We start from the raw sequence: 14,701 nt of genomic DNA, 5'->3' as shown, positions 1-14,701 counted from the left end.
TGAGATATGAATCGTTAAATTTTCATGGCGAAACATCGAAATTGGTTTGGCCGCCACAGACACGCCCTTTGATGACAAGTCACCATTTTCACTGGGATGCATCATCAATGTGTTTAGGCTGTTGTCACTGCATTTGAAGTGAATATGATCAACTGGGTAACAATAGGGCATGAAAGTGTAAAAGATGTCTATTTCCTGAAACCACAAGGTGGCGCTATGACTGTCAATGAATATCCCTATGTGGATGACATCAGGACAGGACTGTCATCATACATGTAAAGTTTCAGGCAGATTGGAGCATGTTGAGAAGAATTAGACACCACTTCCTGTTTCATGGCGAAGGATCAGTTGTTTGAGGCTCCGCCATGGCCACACCTTTTGGCTTCTGGTTGAGTTTTTGATAACTTTTCATCAGAAAGGTCTGGTGCATGTACTGGCCAAATTTCAGTTCTCTCAGACTTATCCACTAGGAGCTATAAATTTTGACAAATGTACAGCAAATTCAAGATGGCCGACTTCCTGTTGGGTTTAGGGTGTGGCTGTGATTGACTTTTTGGTGTGTCCTGATGTGGTGCATATGCCCACCAAATATTGTAGCTGTAAATAAAACATTGTGGAAGTTGGCCTAATGACCACTGTTTCAATTTTGCAGGTGGCGCATGCGCAACTCCCATAAAATATCAAATTTTTCGCCAGTCCTGATGTGCATGCCAAATTTCACGCGTTTTGGAGTATGATAAGGCCGCCAAAAAGCCAATTTACTTGACGGGAGAAAAAAAAAAAAAAAAAAATAATAATAATAATAATAATAATAATAATAATAATAAACCCTAGGGTTTCAATAGGGTCCTTGGCACCGCTGGTGCCTTGGACAGTCGGTGCCCTGGCACCGCCTGTCCTTCGCACCCTCGGTGCTCGGACCCTAATAATAAACCCTAGGGTTTCAATAGGGTCCTTGGCACCGCTGGTGCCTTGGACAGTCGGTGCCCTGGCACCGCCTGTCCTTCGCACCCTCGGTGCTCGGACCCTAATAATAAACCCTAGGGTTTCAATAGGGTCCTAGGCACCGCTGGTGCCTTGGACAGTCGGTGCCCTTGCATTGCCTGTCCTTCGCACCCTCGGTGCTCGGACCCTAATAATAAACCCTAGGGTTTCAATAGGGTCCTAGGCACCGCTGGTGCCTTGGACAGTCGGTGCCCTTGCACCGCCTGTCCTTCGCACCCTCGGTGCTCGGACCCTAAAAATACATAATGAAACCTTATATTGCTCATGCAGAGTAATCAATTGGTCATGAGGCCATGCAATATTGTTTTTTTTAATAAAAAAACATCACTGATGCTAACCAATCACTGCTATGTTGTGCAGTATTATATCGTCAGAAATGAGCACTCAGTGCCAGGGCCGGACTGGGAAAGAAATTCAGGCCGGGAGATTTCCAATCAGTCAGGCCACTTCCGCCACCGCAAGGGTTGTGTCACGTGGGATAATGCACCAAAATTTTGTTTTTTTTCCTTCCAAAAATATGCCTTCTACAGTAATGTTATAGCAATTACAACACTACTAAACAGACAGTAAGTCTGTTAAACACAACCATAACGACAGCTCCATACAGTCCATTACTTTTCTCTTCTGTAATCTCTTCACTACCCTTACTGGGCTCTCCTGCTGAAGCCCCAGCACTGGTATTATATCCACCTTTACACAAGAAACATGCTCAAATTAAATATGGTAAAACTTAATTCATTTTAAAATGCTATACAAAGTCTCTCTCTCTCACACACACACACACCCACACACACACACACACACGCACACACACTTAACCAAAACAACCAGCAAATGAACATCTGAATCCACATACAGAACAGGCAAGCACAACCAACCCAAAAAGTTCATATGACCAGGAAGATGCTTCCAGTTACTGTAATATACACTGTAGAATGCATAGTACATGTATGATTCATCACTGGATCATAACATATTTGCAGAAATTCTTCCGAGTAGAACAACTGTGTACAGTACATGCGCTATATAGCCAACCATATCTTCTTAACCTGTCCTGTTGTAACAATGGCAATGCCAGATATACCAAAATGGCAGATGCATCAGCAGCAGTACATAGATAATATATTTTATTTATCCATCCCTTGGCTTATGATACTGGGATCCCTATAATCCAAGGTTGGAATATACACAGGTGACTTGTCTAGTAACTATATTATGTTTTGACTATTGAGAGACAAACACAACAAACCACCACAGCACTGCAGCAGGCAGACGGTAAAAGAAATCTACAATGTGGAATAAAGCTTCCTTTGACAACCAGTAGTGAAGGTTGTTATTGTTGCTGTTAGAATAAAGCAAGGCCATAGAAAGACAAATGGTGTGTGAGTGTGTACTTCATCGTGTTATTAAAAGGGTGAAGGTCTAACTCTGACGGTACAAGTGACCCTTTGCTAAGCCCCTCCCACAAAGGGCTACTGTCCAATCCTAGGTTAGAAACCATTAAAATGCACAGGAGGCCTGTCAAGCTCTCAAAAAAAAAAAATCAATATGCCTAAGCTGTGTGCATATAGCACTTATAAGTCTAACAGTCAATATTTGAGAAGTTTGGAGGGTGGTGTGGATTTTTTTTGGCCTTTCCCAAGCCCAAGATGCAAACAGAAAGATGCTGAGTGTGGATAGAGCCTAAGAACACCTGCATTTGTTCTAAAGTAAGGTGTTAACTATCATGATCGCTATGTGTCAGGTAAGATAATGTTAACAAACTAAGATGCTTCAATAGCAGGTTACTTCTGTTAAACCCTGAGCCATTGAGATATGTGAACAAGAAATATGTGTAACAGAAACAAGTTCTGACATACTGATATATTTTAGCATTTTGTGAATGGCCACCATAGAAATGGGCTAACACAACGACAATGAAAGACAAATTAAAATTAATTTCAATTTAAACAGAACATATCGACTTACCCTACTCTACAAGAACACTGTTGTTCTTGGTTTAATTGTTTTGATTTCACTTTAACTCTGCCAACATTTGATTTGATGTGTTTCTCTCTGAAACATAATGGAGACCTTTTCTGGCTACTTCTTTCTAAAGTATCTGAAGAATCTGGAATAACACTCATTGATTTCACTCAAAACTCCATATTTCTCATTCTAGAAGGGAAAGCTTGACAGGCGTAGCAACAGTAACCAAGGGTGCGTGGCTTAGCAAAGTGTCACTTGCAACTGACAAAATGAAACAAAGTTTTCTAATATAGCCAAGCAAATCAATAATATACCAATCATTTTTTATTATATTTTGGCCTTTGAAGTCTGATGATGCATTTGTGAGAAGAACCGACCGTTTGTAAACTTACTTGAAGTAGCAGCATCATTTATTTTCAACTGTACAAAAGTCATCTCCAAAAGTCATCTCAAAATTTGTCAGTAATTAGATTTTCAAATGTGTAAAAAAAAAAATCTGCTAATATGTATTAAAATATGAACATGTGATAAGATTTGTCAACATGTACAAAGATATTCATCATTGAAAAGTCTTCATATTTGGCTACAAGTGCTGGAAATACACTTGTAGCCAAAAATTACCGGAAGAAAACAAACTCCATTTGCCGCGGCATTTCTTTTCCCCAACAACATGAAGGAACAACTATTAAGCACGCTTTTCACTTTGCTTTTTATTGTCGTTTTGAAACAGCGACTCAACAATGGCGTACCACTTCTGTTGCGTCACTTGAGAAGGAGAAGGATGTGCTCGCGCCAGTAAGGTCGCAGAACGTGTACATCGCTACACCGGAATTAACTAAAGGGGATATTAACAATATACATGGATAGAACGTACACAAGAATTAGTTTATTCAGAATTAACATCGGAATAAACCAGGTAGTTTATTTGGGATTAAATATATTCGGAATTAACTTTTTAATTCAGAATTAAGTGTTTACAATGACATTTTAAAGTGGAATTAACTTTAATTCCGAATTAAAGAGGAATTAAAGGTCTTGTGTAAACGTGGCCAATGTTGCGTACGTTCAAAGACTCTGGGGCATAGTGCTGCCTGATACACAGCCAGCATAAACAAGCCTGTGAGCCTCACTTCAGGGAACGGAAACACTGACTGACAGATAGGAATCTCTCACGGCAGAAGGCAGAAGCCTCTTCTGCCTTAGGAAGCTGAAACATGCTGGTCTCTCCCCTCAGCTCCTGGCAAACTTCTACAGGGCCACAATACATAGAAAGCATCCTCTGTCTTGGTGCAACAGTGTGGTACAGGGCTGCACATCTCAGGACAGAAAGAACTTATCCCGGGTGTTAAAAAAAAAAGCACAGGGTATTGTGGAAAGTCCTCTTCCAGACCTTGACTCAATATGCGCGGGCCAGGTCCAGTGGAAGGCCTGACGTATCGCTGCTGACCCTACCCATCCGAGAAATGGACTGTTTGTCCCACTTCCCTTGGGCAAACGGTACAGAAACATAAAAACTCTGACTTCCACACTGGAAAACAGTTTTTATCCAAGAGCTGTCCATCCATTTCCCCCCTACACACACAACAGACTCACTATGTGCAATAAAAAAGTGAATCTTCACTGGATTGCACTTGACACTCACCCTACTGCTCATGTGCACTAACTTGTGTACATATTTATATTTTTGTGGATTTAAATAAAAAGTTTTATTTTATACAGTATGCCATTTTCAATTTTTTTTTATCTATAGTTGGGAGTCACCAATCGTAATTTCGCTGTGTGGAAACACAATGACAATAAAGATTCTAGATTCTTGATGTGTAGCAAAAGTCATGTCTAAAATGACAGCTGTCTTTTTGAAGCTGTTCAACTCATAATTTATCTGTATTTCTAGCCCTTGTATCTGAATACGAAGACTTTTCCACTATGAATATCTTTGTACGCATTGACAAATCTTATTACATGCACCACTTAGCCGATTTAGTAAGATTAGCAGATTTTTTTTACACATTTGAAAACCTAATTACAGATAGACAAATTTTGAGATGACTTTTGCAGATTCTGGCTTGCACTGACAAATCTCAGTTCACATTGACAAATTGTTTTACACATTGACAAATCTCAGTTCGGACACACAGATTCGATATACAGACTACTCTTCATATGCACTCACAAATAATTTTGCTGCAGTAATTCCCACATATAGCTCGAAAACGTTCATCATGTCTTCTTGTTGATATTATGGTTTCTGATTCTTTTGTTCAGACATTAGGTGAATAGAGAGATGTTAAATACCTTGCTTGCTTGACAGTTTCGGAGAACACTCTCGCCTTCCTCAGAATTGTCTCACTGACAGCGTGTGATGTGTCAGCCGGCAGATTTTGACAGCCGGCATCTGCGTCACACCCAGTAGAGTCACCAGATATCTTATACAGTCTTACAACTGTAGCCAGAAAAGGAAAAGGTTCACAACATGAACACATAAACCATTTCCGTCATCTCTAAAGTGTGTTTGTAGCGGTAGAGTTTCGGTCAAGTGGACAAATAAGCTATGCTCTATGATATACTCCAAAGTGATGTATTCATACAGAAATATTAAAGATCCCAAAACCATAAAAAATGTATATATTCTGACAGGTTGGCACAGGAGATATGCAGAACTGACATGCTTGTGTTTGTGCAGCTTTTTAGGAATAAGCCATACATGGACAAAATATTTCATGCAATTTGTATTTATAAAGCAGGCTTTTATTAAACTTTAGGATGGGGGAAGGACTGTTTTAAACCTCTAATTGTCCTGTACAATGCAAATTAAAACATAAACTTACTGTGTAATGTATGTTTGCAGCTTCAAGCAGAGGATCTGGACAGTCAGCAGAATGGAGTCATCCTCTACTCTATTGTCAGTGGAGACAGAGACAACCAGTTCTTCATTGACCCACTCAGTGGGGTCATCAAAGTCAACAAGCAACTGGACCATGAGACAGTGAGGACACACTTTTACACTCACAACCACTCATGTTGAAACACACCCAATCAGCCCTCAATGGTTTATCGAGACATATTGCAAATGTGTAGAAGCTTTACACAGCATCATTTTTTCAGTCACTCTTTATGTGTATTAGAAGAGACTTAGGAGACTTAGACTTAGAAGAGCCAGAGGCCACCCAACCTTACTCTGTTTCTGTTGGAGGTTTTCTCTGCTTTAAAAAGGAAGTTCTTCACTCTGTCACCAAGTGCTTGCTAAAGGGGTGTTATTTTTTGTTGTTGTTGTTGTTTTATACTACTGTAAGGTGATCTTCTTGACAAAATAACCTGATGACTTTGTGATTTGGTAAAATATAAATTGAATAAAATGAAAATTAAACTTCATGTACATTTGAATGCTGTAACCTGTACCTCGGTTTACAGCAATATTTAGCCTTTGTGTGCTACTGACTCAAGATTTGATTTATATGATGCTAAACTTCAGTTGCTGCTGCTTTCAACTACTAAGCTGGCCAGTGTTCCATGTACACTTGCACAAACAAGTGTATCAAATGATTCAAGTGTCAATTTTATGATGCGTATGTAACTATGGTGTTAAAAATATACAGCAAGTCCAACTCAAAAAGTTCCTACAGTTAACTTTTCCTTATCAGTGGTACACTGTTTATCCATCTGACAGAGTATGCCCGATCTGGACCTGAGTATAACTCTTCTAAGCAGACACGGGCTAGATCATTGTGCTCTATCTGGTATGGTTCACACTTATCAAACATAGTACGCTTTGAACTCAAGCATGGTTCAGAGTAGCAAGTGTGAAAGTAACATAGTCTGATGAGCACTATTATTTTATTGACGTGCATGTGAATTTACCGTGGAGATTCAGACTTGTGAAACTGACATGATATAATCAAGTTAAGCTTTAAATATTCTAAAGTTTAAGTCTGTTATTGAACTTCAACACACTCACAAATACTATACTGTGCCGAAATGAGTGTCCTTCGTAGGTTGGCTGGGCATGGTCTTTGAAACAGGGCAAGGAGCTTGCCATCTGGAGGGAGCTTGCTGTCAAGTTGTTGCTCCTTTATGTCAAAAGAGGCCAGTTGAGGTGGTTCAGATGACTGATTTGGATGCCTCTTGGATGACTTGTTGGCATTGCCAATGGAAGTATGTGCACTGGCATCTTTGCTGGGAATTTAAATTGAAGGTTGATTTGAGCATGAAGCTGGGAGAAATTGATGAGCCAGTTACAGAAATATGAGAAGCGGACTGTTAACACTGTAAAAAGAGGCTAGTGAAACTGGCCTCATGATGTCAGAATGAGAGCCTAATTTATGGAATGGGATGATAGAGATGAGTCAAACTGGCATCTCTGTGCCAGAATTCGGGTCAAAATTGTTTTAGTGGATGATCGAGATGAGTCAAACTGACATCTTGGTGCCAAAAGGAGCTGAAATTCTTTAAGTGCGGGGTAGAGATGAGTGAATCTGGCATCTCTGTGCCAGAATAAGAGTCGAAGTTGTTGAAGAGATGAGTCCCAGTGACAGAATGAGGGCCGGACTTCTTTACTTCTTTGAATGGCAGTGGGCTCACAGTCACTGTATCTTCTATTGCAGACTCAAAACTATAGCACTTGCTCAGCAAAGTGAGATGACTCCTGGGTGGAAACAGTCTGAGGGCACTTGATGTGAAAATTAACAAGTCTGGGGCTGAATGAGTTCTGAGTGCATATTTTGATTTTTCTTTCATTACTCTTGTACTATAAGAGAGTTGGTATCCCATGGCTAGAAATGGGGCCAAATGGTTGTGGAGCTGAGGACAGGTTACAGTGGGGTAAATTGCTGGTGAATAGGATGAATCATACCTGGCAACCAGGGCAGAGCTTTGGAGAGTATGGTGACATCATGCTTGGGTACACACTCACAGCATCTGTAGGAGAAGATTGTTGTGATTTATTCTGTTGAAGGCTCTGAGTTTGTCAGAAGTTCAAATAGTTTAACTTTGCTGTCAGCTAGGTGGCAGGTGAAGACTTTTGCTTAAGCAGGTTGAACACCAACTGTGATCTGGTCAGAGATTTCATGTGGAGGGACGTTGCCATGAGAATTGTCAGGAATGTGGGAGTGTGACTAGAGTTTCTGGATGCAGCATCTCTGGATGCTTGCTGGGTTCAGACATCAGTGGTATCTATTTTTTAACTGAGCTACTGGAGCTACGGGTAGCTCGATTATTTCATGTTCTGGGGAGGTTGTTAAGAGTTTTACATGTCAGAAGAAGGATTTTGAATTATATTCGAGATTTAACAGGAAGCCAATAAAGAGAAACCGGTATAGGAGAAATATTATCTCTCTTGCTAACTCACGTCAGTACTCAGGCAGCAGCATTTTGGATCAACTGAAGATGTTTCAGCAAACTATTGGGACAACTTGATAATAAGGAATTACAATAGTCAAGCCTGAAAATAACAAATCCATGGACTAGGTTTTCTGTATCACTCTGAGACAGGATATTCTTGATTTTTACAATATTTCTCAGGTGGAAATTGAAGTCCTACAGATTTGTTTTATGTGTGAGAAAAAGGACATGTCCTGGTCAAAGATAACACCGAGGTTCCTCACAGTAGTACTGGAGGCCAATGAAATGCCATCCAGAGTAACTATATGCTTTGAGAGGGAGTTTCTAGGATGTTTGGGGCCAAATACAATGACTTCAGTCTGGTCTGAATTTAAAACTAGGAAATTACAGGTCATCCAGGTCTTTATGTCCTTAAGACAATCTTACAGTCTGGCTAGCTGATTAGTTTCATCTGGCTTCATAGATAAATACAACTGAGTGTCACAACTGAGCATAAAATGGAAATTAGTACAGTGCTTCCTAATAATATTACCTAAAGAAAGCATGTGTAATGTGAACAGTATTGGTCCTAAGACAGAACCCTGAGGAACTCCATGATTAACCTTAGTATGCTCAGATGACTCATTGTTGACGTGCACGAACTGGAACCTGTCTGATAAGTGGGATTTGAACCAGTCCAGTGCTGTCCCTTTAATGCCAATAGAATGTTCTAGTCGCTGTAATAGAAATTTGCCCATGCCGGGTGGCCGTCTGGGGTGGCTGGTTCCCCTGGCGATGTTGACCCTCTGCCTGGGGGGACGGGGGTTGCCTCTTGGATGCCTGGGGCCCGGGGTCCTGTGCTGGGTCCGCCTTGGGCCTCCGGCCCCTGGCGGGGTCGGCGGCCACCGGTCTTGGTCGCCTGGGGCCCGGCCCCACTGGACACTGGGGGTCCTGGCCAGGTTCTCCCTCTGCCCCCTTCCGGGCCGATCCGTGGTCGTCCTCATGGTTTGGTGGCTCGGATCTCTACTCTGGGATCGCTGCCGGCTTGCCTGGGTCTTGTGGGCTCTCGGGCCCGCTTCCAGCCTTCACGGAGGTCAGAGGTCATAGTTGCATGATCACAGTCACAATTGCACCGTACTCTGCATGTGGACATAGCAACCATGTTGTTTTGTGGGGTGTTAAGTTTGTCCTGGTGCCAAAATATCAAAATACATCTTTCCTCAGTTTGTTTGTTTCACATAGATGATCTGAATAATTACTAGCTGTGTTTCCTAACAAAACCCGTAGGATGCGTCGGAGTGTGTCTTTGTTAAGGTGTACTAGCTTGTTGTCTGTTGTGTCGGTTTCAATTGAAAGATAATTGTATTCTTGCACTCTTCCTTTTCTCTTCACTATCCCCCCTTGTTGTTGTTGTTGTTGTTTTTTTCTTCCTCTCTTCTCGTTTCTCTCTTCCTGCCTTTCCCCTGTCAGGTCTGGCAAACTTATCTATATTTAACTAATCAACAAGTATTCAAAGTAAATAAATTACTGTACAGTATCAAGGGGAGTCTTATACTTATAAACTCCCCTTGGAAAAGCAAACTTGTATGGCACAATGCAGCAGCCAGATCCCCATTCTGCCTGCTCTGTTGCCGGACAGGACAAAAATAAATAAATAAAAAAAAAAAAAAAAAATGACCCCAGTCAGTTATTTTAGTCGCTAAAATAGCTTGGTCGCTTGAGGTCTAAAGATGAACAGTATGTTGTCCTGGCATTATGAAGAGCTTTTTTAAAAAATAAATTACTAGACTATTTTTCAAATCTACATGAACTTCCTCTAAACTAGTGGAATACCACTTCTTTTCCAGCTTTAAAGTCCGCAGCTGGGAATTATACCAAGGAGCAGGTCCTTTGTGAGATAAAACTGTCCTTTTTACAGGTACAACACTATCAAGTGCTGTATGCAGTGAGGCTGAATCATTATTAACAAAATAATCCACTTATGTGGGGGTAACATTATAATATTTGCCTTCTATTTTTTAGTAAATGGTGCTGAATCAAACAGAGAGGGTATAAATTCCTTAAATTTAGTTACCAAATTGTCAGACAGGCATCTACTGTAATGATATTTATTCTCAACTCCTACACAATCCATTGTTTTAAATGGAAATGTTATAAAATGGTCAGAAAGAAGAGGGTTCTGTGGAAATACTGTTCACTGTTCGATTTCTATGTCATAAATCAGAACAAAGTCAAGGGTGTGATTAAAACTATGATTTTTTTTTATTTACATGCTGAGAAAACCCGATTAAGTCTAATACTGAATTAAAAGCTGTCGGAAGGCTGTCACTGTCAACATCAACATGAATGTTAAAGTCACCCACAATAATGACTTTATCTGAGCTGAGCACTAAGTCAGGATAAAAAGTCTGAGAATTGTTACGGTTCAGTGGCCCATGGGCGGGCCGTTTTGATATCTGCATAAGCATTTTTCGAAATAGAACGACAGTGCCAACTCGATGATAGAAACATTATACACAGATGGAAAGCTTAGATTCTCATGAATCCGCCGGTATAAACCACTTTCAGATGTGATTACCACAGCGGGTAATATAAACACATTTGTCCGACAAACAACAAATATCCATCCATCCGTTCTCTATACACAGCTTTAACGTACACAGCGCGACTCACATTTGCGGGTTCATTATTACACACAGATAAAAATATTCCACAAAAAACGGCCATAATCCAACCTTGGACATCCAGACGAAACAAGCCAGTAAAATATTTTGTCCAAAACATGTCTTGAAGTCGGTATATAATCCACGAATAGGTTTCGAGGATTTCGAGGAAATGCACCTCACGATGCGCGTCCAATATTCCCTGTATTTCTCGTCATATTTTTATTTACAAATAAAATATTAGCGATTTTTTTGTACTGAAAATGGCTGGAATTGACTGTACCTTATAGGGCTACAAACTCAGAGTAAGGAGCAGGAGGACGATACACAACAACAAATAAAACTGGTTTCTGAACTTTTAAATCTGGATGAGAGAGACTGAGAGTGAGATTTTCTACTGAACTGTAACTCGGTTTAGGTCTCTGGTTCATTTTTAAGCTACAGTGATAGATTGCTGCTACTCCTCCTCCTAGGCCTGTGATTGGAGGAACATGACAATTAGTATAACTAAAAGGGGTAGATTCATTTAGACCAACATATTCTTCCTGCTGCAACCAGGTTTCAGTCAAACAGAACAAATCAATCTGGTGATCATTTATCAAATCATTTACTAACAGAGATTTAGATTTAGACGAGAGAAATCTAATATTTAACAGACCACATTTAACTGTCCTGTCTCTTTGCTTTGTTGAAGTAGTGGTATTAATTTTTATTCCATTTTTAAGGTTTCTATTTCTGCTGTTTATTTTTGATTTGTTTAGTTAACCACGCCTGACGTACGTCAGCGGGGTTACTGCATTCGCTTCGGTATCTGGCTGGGTAAGTATGTATGTCCCCTTCAAGTAGGAAGGGATATACGTAGGATGATCAAAATTGATGCAGAGTACCATGCATGGGCGTGGTTCTGCCATCTACTGAGGACTCGTCTAGTTTATTGAATATTGGTGGTCGGGGGACAGACACAGTCTCAATAAAGCTAACTGAATTACTGGAGGGTGACAGCTGTGAGGAAAAATTCCAGGATACAGCTCTGCATCCTGGTCTGAACTCTGGGTTGTCATGCTTTAGGAGTTCTAATAAAATCAGCCATATATCTAGAAATGAGAGCTGCACCAGCCAAAGTGGGATGGATGCCATCTCTCCTAATCAGACCAGGTTTTCCCCAAAAAGAGAGACTGCCCATTCACTGTCTGTTACAGAATGGAATAGTAGGAATGGTTCTTCTTCATCTTCCCTACTCGTTTTAGCTCTTTGGCTTCTGTGAGAGGTCTTGTTACCTTGACTCTCTTCCCCCTCCTTCTTTTCTACCTGTTCTTGGGGAGGTGTCATGCAATGTGTTGTCTGTGGTTGTCTTGCTACGCTGATCTGTCTTCTGGTGTCATTTTGAGGTATTTGAGGTGTAGAGGATTGTGTAGGCCTGGGCATGTCTTGGCATTCTCCCAGAAATGTTCCTACTTCTTCAGTCAATCTACGTCTCTCCTCTCTTAGGTGCTGTAGGGCTCTCTCTCTCTTATCCTGCTCTTCCTGCAACACAGTTAGGTGTCTGTCTATCCCAACTTGTTCTCTCTGTTCTTCCTCAAACATTTGTACATTCAGAACCCCGCTTGTGACTAGCAACTCAGGCATCTGGTAGGAAGCGGTCTGATATGACGGTGGAGGAGGGGCACATGGTAGTGAGGGATACAATAATTGAGGCTCAGGATGACCTTCCTGAGTTTCTGATGTTTTGTCACTGTCTGTACCTGCCTTATCTTTGTCCCTTGTTTGTTGGCCTTCACTCTTGGGCTTCTCTGGGGGACTCAAGGCTTTACAGGCTAAACCCATCTGTGTTTTTCCTCTAATTCATCTACTTCTTTTTTGGTTTTTCTCTGGACAAAAAATCCTGTACTCTGTTGAGTTTGTTTCATTTGCTTTTCTTTGATTATGTCATTCTCGAAATTTGACAATTGTTTCCACAGCAGTGGGTCTTTGTCATCTGCAATTTGTCCTGATTTTTTAGTTCTTTGAATTTTGTGTCATAAAATAATCTTTTCTTTTTTCTATCTTTTGTTTTTTCTCCACTGACTAATTGAGTTAAAGCTACTTCCCACTGTTTTTCCAAGGACCAAATGTCCTTTGTTGGTTCTTCTTCTGCCATGTTTGATCAGAATGTGTACTACAGGGTGTGTGTTTGACCAGCATCAATGCTTCTTGAGCCAATTCAGAGTCCTCGGAAATCAAGCTTCTAGAATACACTATTGTATTCCAGATTTCTGCTGGGGGTTCTAATCCCAGGACTGAGAATCGTTTTAGAGTTACCGTCAAATCACACCTAGAACCTAATGAATGACTCAGTAACCTACTTCAACTGACAACAGCTTTATGTTTACACCGGTAGGTTTCAGGCTGTCCGCTGATTCAGTTACTTTTCATTCCATTTATACATGAGCTCCTCATTCACACTCTCATTCGCACTCTCTTTCACACCCTCTGAGACACATTTACATTAGGCAGTACCGTTCACTTTATCTCAGTGAGGTTCCACAAGACACGAAAACGTTATTACACATAAAAACCGGTTGTCAACTTCATTCACTTTTTTAGTCACTGGCTTTCATCACTGTTTTTTGTCTTTTTATATTTTTATTTAGCAAGCTTTTAGAGGGGAATTACGTCCTCAGGGCTTCTAAACCCTGTATTTTCAACCACTCGTCAGTGATCCAGGCTTATACCAAACCGTCCAGTCTATTTGCCAGCCTAAGAAACTGTTGCCTAACAGGGATTACAATACACTTAGGGTTGCAGAATAAACTCTCTGCTCTATCCACCTTTTGGAGGGACTCCTAAACCCCCCGGGTCTTCTAACCCAGAACAGAGTATCCAGCCAGAGATTCTATCCTCTGTGGATCAGTGACTTTTTCATTCCATTAACCTTAGTACTTCATCATTTTCATTTCTTCCAGAAGCACATTCAATTTTGTATACTAGGACAGACAGTTGGAGATTTGACAACAGTATTTTAGAATGTCCAATAGCAGAACTTTGATATTAACAGGTGTCTGTTTACCTTTTTATTGGGGCCCCGTGTTGTCAAAAATCCTCTGGATGTCCGTTGGTTATTCAACGTCTTTGTTCTGGTCAGTTCTCCTTCTCCATCCGGGTCACAGCACCAAATTGTTGGAAATCAGCCTATTCTACAATTAAACAAACCAACTGAATATGTGTAAGGCTATTTCCGTCCAGTTCTTTTGATGGAGTAGTCAGGAGACATCTTCTTAAAATTAAAAGTATCTATTTCAGCAAAACTGAATGTGCGATACAGAGCTCTGGGCCTGAATCCTCTGTCCCTAACCAACAACAAGTGTTCAGTCAGTTCAGATGGAATCAGACTGCTACCTGTTCCTGGCCCAGTCTTCTTATCAGTGTTGTTTTCGTTAACGATGACGATGACGAAATTATTTTGTTGACGCCCCTTTTTTTCATGACGAAAACGAAACGATGGCGAAATAAACGCGGCTCTCTGATGACCAAAACATGACGAGACGTGTGCTAGTTTTCGTTCAAGAGACGAGACTGGACGAAAATGTTAATGGATGGTTTCGATCAACTGGTGACATTCAGTGAGCGAGGCAGCTGTTACAACGGCAATGCATAGCATAGGTGACTGTACCGATGCCTGTTCAAAACACACAGACGTCAATAAACTGTTCCGAAATGTTCTTCTTGTCAGCTTTAACGTTGTCGTTATTGCTCTGTTGGGACTCACGGCT

General features: G+C 40.8%; 1 protein-coding gene across 1 annotated transcript in view; it reads left to right on the top strand.

Annotated features, from left to right (window-relative positions):
* The window catches only part of fat3a (FAT atypical cadherin 3a), a 394,840-nt gene that overhangs the window by 275,475 nt on the left and 104,664 nt on the right, over nt 1-14,701 (top strand). The window contains 1 exon segment of the mRNA XM_051958357.1: nt 5,822-5,959. Within this exon segment, the coding sequence (XP_051814317.1) occupies nt 5,822-5,959 (138 nt within the window).

The sequence above is a fragment of the Acanthochromis polyacanthus genome, chromosome 13, assembly GCF_021347895.1.
Source record: "Acanthochromis polyacanthus isolate Apoly-LR-REF ecotype Palm Island chromosome 13, KAUST_Apoly_ChrSc, whole genome shotgun sequence".
NCBI lineage: Eukaryota > Metazoa > Chordata > Actinopteri > Pomacentridae > Acanthochromis > Acanthochromis polyacanthus.
The sequence above is the reverse complement of the archived record's forward strand: the minus strand, read 5'-3'. Positions and strand labels throughout refer to the sequence as shown.